Consider the following 11677-nt stretch of genomic DNA (forward strand, 5'->3'; position numbering starts at 1 on the left):
TGTGTGTGTGTGTGTGTGTCTGTGTGTTCCTGTGCCTCTGTGCGTCTTGAGTGTGTGTGGTATGCTGTGGTTGCTCGCTGGCGCCAAATTTAGTCCCAGGCAGTGAATCCAGGTCTAACTGTTGCTCTGAAGTCCTATCAGTAGCGAGCCGAGCGCTTCAACAAATGCCTCCGTGATCGTGAAACATGGCGGAGATTGTCGGAACGTATTCTGGACCCCTTCGCGGCTGAGATCATGCTACCTTGGAAAAGCACGAACACCTTAAAAATCTCAGACATCTGGCCAAAAAAGAAGTAGAAAAAAAAACACACACACACACACACACAAAAAAACAGATTTTCCACCAACCTTCCTCAGAGTTGGTTTACACAAAAAAAGACATGGAAGGAAGATGAAAATGTACAAACACAGCAGCATCTAGGACATAGTGAAGGGATAGTGAAAGAGGGAGGCTGTTGCGGGCCGATGATGTCATGAAGTATAGGGCTCCCGACAAGGTAAGCTTATTCATCTTTTATTTAAACTAAACAATAATGCAATTGTGATTAAAACATGCAACCATTTATTCAAGCTTTTGTCACTTTGGTCAGTATCTCCCAGGTAGTTGACCGCCAGCTAACTTGTTGAATGTCTAATTCATCTTCACCTCATGTTTGCTGCTGCACACTTACGGGACTAACAGCCACGGGGTCACTGTGATCGTGTAGCACCTCTACCGTTTACGTCACAGGAATTCATTCGGCACAGTTCGATAAACTTGAACTTTGGCACGGGGCAAAGAGACACAAGCAGATAACTCTTCTGCCCGCTCTGTACATGTGTTTGAACTGACGCGAGTGGATAATGTGAGGAGTTCGGAGACAGCATGGTAGAGAACAGGAGAGAAGGGGGGGGGGAGAACTCAGGAAAGAGGCAGAGAGAGACGAACACAGTTTGGCATGACATTGTACTGTGAATGACAGAAAGAGATGACGTCAAGGTGAGACGAGGGCGGGAAACACAACAACAACAGACGGAAGGTCAAAGAAAACAACAACAAAAAAAGGCACACAGTTTTAAAAATCACTTACCGCCAAGGCCTGCAGCCTCTCTTTGTGGAGCTGAGCCTCCTCACACGACATCCTGGATGGGGGGGGAAGCAGGGGAGAGGGGGGCGAAAGGAGAAAGAGACGTGAGATCTGGGACGACTGAGAGCCCCGGGGTCCCTCAGAGAGAGATAAGAGAGGCAGAGAGGGCAAGGGAAGTGTGGAGCAGTGAGGGAAGAGTGAAGCAGAGGAGGAGGAGGAGGAGGAGGAGGAGGAGGAGGAGTATCCAGACGAGGTCCTTCCTCAGCGGTAATCCAACCAGAGCGAGGAGACAGTGGGAGAAGGAGCTCACACTGAGGGGAAAGCAAAGATCTCTCATTCACTGGCCATGTGCCTCACACTCAGCCCACTGCTCGCATTCTCTCTCTCTCTCTCTCTCTCTCTCTCTCTCTCTCTCTCACCCACTCGTTCTTCTGCGCTCCGTCTCTCCTCCCATTTGTCCCTTCCCTCCCTCCCTCTCCCTTTTTTTTTTTTTTTAGGCATGAGCCATGTGTGATTAAACAGCTGGGAGGAGCAGCTGAGAGGGAGAGAGAGAAGCAGAGGAAGAGAGAAGTTATGGCACAAAGGTAAAGGGGGTTGTGAGAAGAGAGGGAGAGATAGAGAGGGAACGAGGGAACGTCGGAGGAAGAGTGGAGAAGATTTGCAGAAGTAAGGAAAAAGGGAAGGAGAGGAGTCATTTGTCATCTTTGAAAGCTGGGGTGAGACTATGGGGAATGGGACAGGAACAGTTTGAAGAGTAAATTACTCTTCTTTTCCGTAATTTTGTCCTACATTTTCAGTCCCACAGCTTTACTTTTCCTCGCCATGGATTAAGGCAAATTATTACTTTGATAAATCAGTACATCAATAGAAATACACCTCCCTTCTATCATAAACATTGATCACTCACTTCTGGGCTCAAAGCAGGAGGCGAATCAAAAAATGATCTGGAACGACATCATTATTTGTTGCAGGTGAGATAGGAAAAAGAAGTTTCACAGATTTTAGTGGTACGTTTTTTATTTGCTCAATGGTCAAGAAAGTATATCTCACAATTAAACATCTGCTTACACAATTATTCATTGCAACCAGTTGCTGCTGCTGAGAGCCATTGCTCTGCCAACGAGTGCTTTTGTTGCTGCCAATCACAGGCCAACCGAGACAAAAGGCCCAAACTAGTACTTAGCGCGTTACTATTGTTTCCATATATTCTGCTCTTTTATTAATGCAATCCTATGAGAGTGCATGCAGCGATGTCGCCCACGCACACATACACACACACACACACACACACACACACACACACACACACACACACACACACACACACACTCCTTCAGCTGACTCTTCAGGTTCTATTTCTGGTCACTCCGGTCATACATTTATTCAAGTTCCTTTCATTCAATAGCAGAGACATCAGTAGAAGTCTTCTACTTTAGAAAAACAAGAGCAGGCGAGAGACAAAAAAAAAATAATGACCATAATTGTGTCACTTCGTAAACATCAATGGAACATCGTTCTAAATACAAACGGCAACCAAAAACAACTCTTTAAAAAGCAAGACACATCTTCAAGTGCAAACACACACACACACACACACAGAAAGAAGCAGTGTGTGTGTGTGTGTGTGTGTGTGTGTGTGTGTGTGTGTGTGTGTGTGTGTAAATGGGTCATTAACTGTGTTCCAATTTTGTTTCTCCCCATTTTAACTCTTGAGTTTCACCTGCATGGGTTTCATGCATTCTTCTTCTGCATCCTAATCCTTATTATTTTATTCTCTTATAACAACATTGATTTTCCTTCCTCCATCCTTCCTTACAGACCCTCACTTTGTTCCTCCTCTTGCTCCCTCGTTCCTTTGCTGCATTGCTGCCCTGTTTCTCAACATTTGTCTCACTTATCCAACACTTTCTCCTCACATCCATCAAGTTCTCCCTTAACTGCATCCTCGGCCCGTCATCCCTCCTTATTTCTTGTGTTTTCTTTCCCTTTCAACTCTCACTCCTCCACCCATCCTTCCTCTTTTCATTTTTCTTCCTATCCCTCCTTGTCTCCTTCCTGATTCCCTTCCCACTCCTCTCATCCTCTCCTTCCGTACACCCCGTTCCTCTTCGTCGTCCACATGTCCCTCCTTCCCATCTGTGTGAATTCTTCCTCACACTTTCTGTTCCCCCTCTTCCTCTTTTCCCTCTTGTCCTCCTCTTTCTCCATCCCTCCTTCCACAAAGCAGACATCCTTATAAGGAGAAACGGCAGCCCGCGGTCTTTGCCAACTCTTTTGGGAATACAGAAGCATGCAACACACTTACAAAAACACACACACACACACACACTCACAAAAACACACACTGACATAACAGCTTCCGCATTACTCCAAGAGAAAGAGGAAAAAAAAGGTGTACAATAAATAACTGCAGCTGGAGAGCATTTGTCCCGTAAAGCCCCTGAGCAGCTGAAAGACGAGAAAGAAAATAAATCAGAAAGATGTCGTTCTCAGCCCCTCAGCTTCCATAAGTTGTTGTTATTATTGTTTCCAAAACCAATGCACAGGCTTGCAGATATGGATTTAGGAGTGCTGACATTTGTTATCTACTGCAAATGTTGTCCTTTTGCACAGGGCAGTAATCATGTATTTTGTTTATTCAATATTTCCGATATCGGTGGTATTCTGAGTTTTTGAGTAAGTTTTTTTTTAATGAAGTTTACACATATTATGAACGTTGAAGTTTTCAACAAACACAATCGTTAAAACCAAACCTTTTCAAATGAATGGCATTATCAAACGAATGAACTGTCGAACATATGTAATATAAATTATACATGCTTTGGCTTAATCTGTTGTATTTAACGCCTCGTTTTTGTTTCAGCTCAAGCTGACAAACCGACGCTGTTTGACTCTGTTTGACCGTGCAACCCTTCAGCTGAGGAGACGTTGTATCATGAGACTTTTTGACACTTTAGACCTCACTTTTTTTTGCGTCCTGACAAGTTAAATCGGTGCTGTTCAAAGCTGCACTATCAATATCTTGCACACGTGTGAGAGAGGAGTCCCTCCCCTCGGCTCCGTGGAGCGTTTAAACGTCTTTCCGCTCATTGTTTTTGTGTTTTCAGTGACAAAGCTCTCATAAACCACCAAACAGCAGACAGACAAAGTCAGTTGATGAGCTGAACATGTGAAGCATTTACTGCCAGATATTTCTCTCGGGACTTGAGACAAAACACACATATAGTTGTCTTTGCTGCTTGTTGCGCTGCCATAAAATGGCCAAACAATTCATAGAGGTTAAGTTTGAATTTCTTTCTTGGAATTTCCCTCACTTGATAGTTTGCATGTGACAAACATTCACGTCGTCCGGACCTAACAGCCATTGCTTGTTGTAGTATTTCCAAAAAGCACTGATGAGCGATAACTTATGTTATCTTTGATTTTTCTGTATTTTTTGGGGAATTATTGTATCCTCTTCTGCACAAGTTAAACACAACATGTAGGCTTACTGTGGTTCAGCTTTAATATATACAAACTTATAGAAACTGGACTGTTTCCCCCTGGGGCTCCATCTTTAATGCGGGGACATGCAGGTTGTAGAGCGTGACCTGTTTGGGTTAGCGACATATACTTTATGTTATAAAACCAGGCTCAGCTCTGCAGCTGTCTGACTTCATACCGTCGGACTGCTGGCCCGTCTCTGTTTGATCTGGATTCACACCGATTGCGTCGTGATGCTGACTTCACAAAGCATACTTACTTCAACACTGCTCTACTCCTGCTGTACCTCGCTTCTGTTAACTCTCTCCTCGACCTCCTAAAATGCAGGCCCCCTCCCCCTCCGATTCCTTAATTCTGGCGTCAGTTGTGTTGGTTGGTCGTCGTTGTAGACAACAGCATCATTGTTCCTCTGCATCGCCACGACGACGCAATGACCTCACTGCACAGCCAGCCCTGGCCCGCCTCCCCCCATCATCCCGGCCCAGAGGTAATGGCCTCCAGATGTGGGACCAGAGGCAGGAACACACACACACACACACACACACACACACACACACACACACACACACACACGCACACACACACACACACATATATAACAACATGCAAAAGGGTGAGTAGGGGGGAATTAGAAAATATGGACAAAGAGCGTAAGTCAGACTATACATGTGTGTTTGTACTCCCATTCAATTACCCCCCCCCCCCCCCTTCCCGAAAAGAGAGAGAGAGAGAGAAGTGGGTGGGGGCTGTGGGGAAGAGAAAGTAACCCAAACAGACATATTTCTGGCTATGTGAGTGCCAGACGTTGATCTCATTCATATTTTATACATCACTGAGGGAGGTTAAGCTTTGTTTGGGTGTCCCACTGTCTGCCCGTCTGCTCGTCTGTCTGTCTGTCTGTCTGTCTGTCTGTCTGTCTGTCTGTCTGCACACACAGTTAATTATAAGTTTCTTTATTTTTCCACGGCAAGATTGGTCAGAAATATATAACAACAAAACTAAATTGTCCAGGCGAGCCTTGCCGAAAAGTTGGACGATGATTGAACTTTTGGAAGTCACTGGCTTTCTGCAGCTCATCAGACATCTTTCTTTCTAACTTATACTCCACTTCAGTAGTTCAGTCTGCTGCAGCCACACAAAGCAGATTGTTTTATTTTCAATGTAAAGACAGAAACTGATAGCTTCTAAAAAAAAAAACTGTAAAAAACCTAAACTGTGTCAGGAGCAACTACATTCTGTAGCAACACACAGGGCGGTGTTCCCTCTGCCGCACATTTTTTAGACCGCACAAACGTTTTTTTTTTTCAGGGGTTTCAAATATTTTTTTGTGCCAGTGTTTCTGAGATAGGAGTGAGCCATCTCCACAATTAGAAGATATTTGGTGTGACGTGTTGAGTCTTCTTGGCCAATTAGCATCCCCTTTCTCGACACGCTGTCTCTGTACCTCTGCCAGCGCTCATGAACATAAATGACCGTCTATTCCTGGTGTTACGGTATGGTGGTGTACGGTGGCTAAGATAGCCAAAAAAAAGCATTCAAATGTAAATTCCCAATATCTCAATATTCAAACAGCTATAAAAACAGATCCTTAAACTTGTAAAGTGAAGCTCCAATGCAGCCTTGTTCATGCTGACCTCTGCTATTCACATGTCCATGGCTTTGAGATTTTACTGTACAGTTTTTGAGAAAAGTGACTTCAAAGTCAGCTTCAATGACTTAATGGTATTCATAATGTCGCAATTTCCAATATTCAAATGGCTATAAAAAAGAGATCCTTGAATTTGTAAAGTAAAATCACAAGGCAATCTCATTCAGGGGGACCTTGGTGGTTGTGAGTTGCTCACGGTGCTGAATTGTGCGCTCAGAAACAAAAAAATATTGCTCAGTGCTGAAAAAAATTAGAGAGAACTTTGATACAGGGTCTCTATTATTGACCAAATAACTAACCAAGTGATCGAAATGGAGATTTAGTTAGCATATTGATTAACATTTCATATGGTTAAGAGTGCTGAACTTTGTGTGCAGTTCAGTCTGTTGTTGCTGTATTATATTTCTCTCACTGGCTTTAATTCTTAATATTTCATATTGAAAGAAAATAAAGTACATGCACGTGAGTCTGCATGCAGTTAGAAGATGTTTAAAAAAATACAATCATTATTGAGTAAAGTAGCTTTTAATCATTTTCATCTTAAAATGCATTGTAGATAAGAAGCAGATGTTTTGGCCTCCAGACACTGAGATTATCGCCACCTCAGCACGTTCTTTCTGCTCCTCTGCTCCCGTTTTCACTCTCCTCCATCGTTTGTCTAGTATTTACAGTTCTTCTTTTTATGGAGTCGAAATGGAAATTGAAAAACAACCTATTGTGTCATCATATCATTTCAGTAATACGCACACAACCCTGTGAACTTGCCCTCAGGGTCATACATACACAGGGGACTACGTGTGATGAGACTAATAATTTTTTTCATTACCAATCAATTTGTTGACTACGTTTTGATTAATCGTTAATTATTTAGCCAAGGAAATTTCCCCAAATAATGAAACATGCTCATCAAAATCCCTTGGGAGCCAAGTGGCCATTTTTCAGTAATTTTCTTTGGTTGATAACTGACTAATCCATTATTAAACTACCCTCAAGACGTCAAACTGTACTTTGTTTTAAAATGAGACCAAACAATGGATAATGACAGATAGAAAAATGGAAATATGGCGGTTAGCCTTGCTCTTCTGCCTCTCAGTAGAAGTGGATCTGCTCAATTCAAGCTATTACTATTGAGAGCCTCTTTCCTGTAAGACTTCCCTGAGTGTGCAATAAATAGCAGCAGAGAATGGGCCATCTGCCATTGTGGTGTCTGCGCTCTCTCCATGACCACAAATACTACCTTGTCTTTCTGCTGATTCAGTGGACAACCCAGAGAGAGCACGCTGCATATGCTGATTTAAAAAAAAAGAAGGAAAAAATGATCCCATAGCACAGAGGAAAAACAGACAGAGCAAAGAGAAGATAGGATTGTGATGGACCGACTAAATCACGACAGCGCCGTCTCATTGTCCCAATTAAAACATTAACTATTGATGCATCAGGGAGGAGTGTCTGCTTCACACTCCCCTGCACCGCTTCATGGGCGCGGCTCTCACAAGGGACGCAGAAGTCACTACGAGCTGTCACTCAAACTGGCGTTCAGACAGCTGATTGAGACTCTCAGCTTGTAGGTGAGCCGCAGCAGAACAAGTTGTTCATCACTCAAACCGTCTTACCGCTCAGCATCCCCTAATCTGCAACATCTGGAGGGTGTATTCTGTATATAATATATATGTATAATACCAAATAAATAGGATATTCAAGTTGCACATGCCTCCAAAACAAAGCAGCTGCAGATGTGACTGACAAGACTCTATCTAGCTTTCTTGAATTTCAAGAAAAAACCCATCAGCACATCACACGGTCAAATAGGAAACATGATAAGTCAAGAATTTTAGAATTCCATGTCGTTGTAACTTTAGCTTCTGCAGAATGCAAAACACCCACTGCGCTTGGAATTGTAAAGAACAACTCCCACTCTCCTGTTCTGCATCCGTGCTCAGCATCACCGTCACCACTTCTCTCCACACTAAGTCATGTTAGCAGCTGATGGGAGCACGTTCAGGTGCCACAAAAGAATATCAGTGCTTTCTGTGTGTCAATGGGACTCAGGAATAAACAGCTGCTTGATTATTTCCCAAAGCTTTTGTCTTCACAACAGTCACATGTTACTGTGGCTCACCTGTGCGTGGGCTTCATAGTGTGGGAGTCTCAATCATGATGCTTAGCTAACTTTATCGCTCAGGGAAGCTAAATTCTTGGCCCACGTTACGACTTCACTGGACTGCTAGCATTTTTATTTTAGACTGACCTCTCCAGGTCATTTTGTGTCGATAGAGCGCTCGTTTCTCCTCGTTACATGAGCTGGCAGAATACTCACAATTAAACTGTCAAACTCAAAGTTTTATGACTGACTAAAGTAGAAATGCACGCCGGTACTTGTTATTTAGCCTAGCAACATTGAGACTACAAACAACATGCAACTGAAGGAAGAGGAAAACAGAGACATCTTGTCTTTGAACGCACTTGCAATCATAGTTTTCAAAGAAAAGTATCACACTTGGCCAGTACAGCAATGGTATTTTATTGTAACGTATTGGGAAGCACAAATGTTACAGAAGTATTGTAGAAAAACAAGGGTCCTTCTCTTATCTTCTACTGATATGGTTTTCTTTTGGGCCTTTTCGATATGTAAAGAATCTGAACTCTTAGTCTGGAGATGCAGCTGCAGGTCGGATTGGTTTGAAAATCTGCTGATCTTGTGCCTCTCTGGTACTTGTGGGACACATCATCAAATACTTGACAGTTAGGAGCTGAGCAGCACATTTCTTTTAATCCAGACCCCCCCCCCAAAGTTACAAAGATTCTCGACGCATTGCCAGTGTTTGCTTGTTGTTGTCTTGCTCTGATTTTATCCGTTAGTCACAAATGCAAATGCAAGTCCGTTTTTTTTAGGTTGATCTTCACGCTGTCCTGATGAGAAAACTAGAAATGACATATCACAGAGCGACTTGTCTTTCTGTCTTTGCATGGACATTTGTTTCTCATGGAGAGATACATGAACACACACACACATGCACACGCACACACACATACATAACACACACACACAAGCAGACACACAAATTTCGCACACAGGAAGAAACGATCTGCCGCATGGCGGACTGTGCTGGAACACAGAGGCTGGCCCAAGCCTGCAGCTTCCACATTGACTATGCTGAAATACACCACGCACACACACGCGCACACACACACACACACACACACACACACACACACAGTATGTACCATGGTTATAAAAACTGCGACAGTGAGATATTAAGGAAGGACTGCAAGACTGATTCAGTAAAAAGATGAGTAGAAGAGAGAGGTAGAAAGAAGAGTAAAAGAGGAGAGTAAAGCCATGAGGGGGATGATGTGTTGTAAGGTGAGAGGTTTTGCAGCGAGAGGGTGTGTGTGAAGAAAACAGCGACAGGGAGGAAAGAGTAGAGGGAGGAGTGTACAAGATGTACGGTGGGTCTCCTCGCCAGTCATGACTGAGCAGCAGCCTCACCATGACGGAGCTCCCGTTCCCATGACAACACAGTCTGTCAGATGGAGAGGAGAGAGAGAGAGAGAGAGAGAGAGGTGAAAGGATGCAGGCAAGGCGAGGGGAGAGATTGAGGCAGAGATAGATGGAAATACAACCAAAAAAAAAAAGGGATAAGGAACATCTGCTACTCACGGGGCCGTTGCTGTGCCGTTCCTCTGCAAAGGTGTGTCTGACATGACTGCAACACCCTCCGCTCTCCTTCCCCTCTTCCTCCTCGCCTTCTCCTGTCCACCGCTGTCCTTTCTGACAGTTGTGTCCACCTCGTTTCTCTCTTCTTCTTCTTCCTCCTCCTCCTCTCCCCCTCCCTTCCTCTCTTATCTCCTCCTCCTCCTCCTCCTCTTCGTTCCTCTTGTCTTTTCAGTGTGTTTGTCACGCCAGAATGTGTCAGAGCAGCTGCTGCCGCCGCCGCTCCTGCATCAACCTGCTCTGCCGGCAGGAGGGGATGGCTTGTGAGAGAGAGTGTGTGTGTGTGTGTGTGTGTGAGTGAGAGAGAGAGAGAGAGAAAGAGTGGTGTATAAATGTCCAGGTGATGATGTCAATGAGAGAAAGGGATGAGGGATTTGTAGGTAAGAAGATGCGGTAACTATGGGAGCAAGTGTGATGGCGATGAGAGCGAGGGAAGGAGGATGAGATGGCCGAGACGAGAGAGCCGGATGGAGAGCAGAGGACGGCAACGAGAGAAAGAGAGCCCTGGGGGAGTTACAGGATAATGAAAGGAGTGGCCAACGTGTCTCTTCCCTGCTGCTACCCTGAGAACCTTTCCCCTCTGAGAGTGGAGAGGGATTCATTTAAAGAGCCAGATGATACCTCAAAAAGAGCTCCTTTGTTAAAAAAAAATTGGTGTCCTGCAACTTTAAACGGGATAACAGAAAATGGATGGAGGTATGGAGGATAGACTGAGTGATACTGATCAGGATTTGTCAAGAAGCCTGTCAGTGATGTGTGATTTTATTCGAAACAATTTTAAATAATTATCATTAAAAAAAAACCCTAAAAAAAAACAGTCCCTCACAATCGTGGTTTGACCACGGCTACACAAGTCTGCAGGAATTGGGACACGTCACCACGGACCTACAGATTTGGAGGGCTGCACTCTCAGACTGAAATCATGCAGATGGAGTTGGAGCTGTCATGTTGACGTCAGACATGCCAGATTTTCACAGCTGGATTCCGGCGACTCTGCAGATGATCTTCTGGCGAGAAATTTGCATTCTCAGCGTATAGTCTATTAAAAGATAACGCGTGCTGAATGATGATCTGTCTTTTCCCGGACTGTAGCCTGAACCATCCGATATCTCCAATTTATGAGGTCATGACCAGATATTCTGTCACACTGATGGCAATCCATCGACAACAATATGTTCCTGCCTGCATTTTGAGCTGACTGATGACATCATATGAACGGTCGTCGTCAAACGTGGCGGGGATGTCAAGTTGGGCACAATCATCCAAGGACCAGCAGAGTTAAAGTGAATAAACAACACCCACAGTTAGCTGATGGTACGGTATATTTGGCATACCGAAAATAAAAGAGACACAAATCCAGCTGCTACTGCAGGTGCAGTACAATGAGAACAGTTAAGTCTAGTTACTTATCCAAACAAGAAGCTCAGCTGACTTTTTATTGGATCTATAAACTGCTGGCTGAGTACTTAGCAGCAGTGACTGGAGGGGAGAGCCCGAATCCCCTTTTCCTTCCATCTTTCTGCCCTTCCTGTGTCTTTTTTCTTCTTTGATCTTTCTCTTCTTTCCCTACCCATTTTTCTTCTACTTTCTCGATTTTGTTTTACCGTCTTCACTCCATCATTATTCTTCTCTCTTTTCCTTCCCCCTCAATTCCTATCATCTTCCTTTGTTTTCTCTGAAGTGAACTTGTAGTCGGACTCTTCAGACTCGTAAGTGTACAAACGGGGGATGAATCAGTCCAACCAGGTTGGGATATACAGAAGG

At 44.0% G+C, this 11677-nt stretch overlaps 1 protein-coding gene across 2 annotated transcripts in view; it reads right to left on the reverse strand.

The window, feature by feature from the left end:
* Positions 1-10130, reverse strand: part of palm2akap2 (PALM2 and AKAP2 fusion) — a 68530-nt gene extending 58400 nt beyond the window's left edge. For both annotated transcript variants that reach the window (XM_068573407.1, XM_068573406.1), the window contains exons 1-2: positions 9860-10130; positions 1071-1122 (exon numbers count right to left, since the gene is read on the reverse strand). In XM_068573407.1, coding sequence (XP_068429508.1) covers positions 1071-1122; positions 9860-9903 — 96 coding nt within the window. In that variant the 5' untranslated portion in view covers positions 9904-10130. The remainder of the gene's footprint in view (positions 1-1070; positions 1123-9859) is intronic.
* Positions 10131-11677: the final 1547 nt, after the last annotated feature.

The sequence above is a fragment of the Clinocottus analis genome, unplaced genomic scaffold (genome assembly GCF_023055335.1).
Source record: "Clinocottus analis isolate CAN_PGR_092001 unplaced genomic scaffold, fCliAna1.0.p SCAF_13, whole genome shotgun sequence".
Lineage (NCBI taxonomy): Eukaryota > Metazoa > Chordata > Actinopteri > Perciformes > Cottidae > Clinocottus > Clinocottus analis.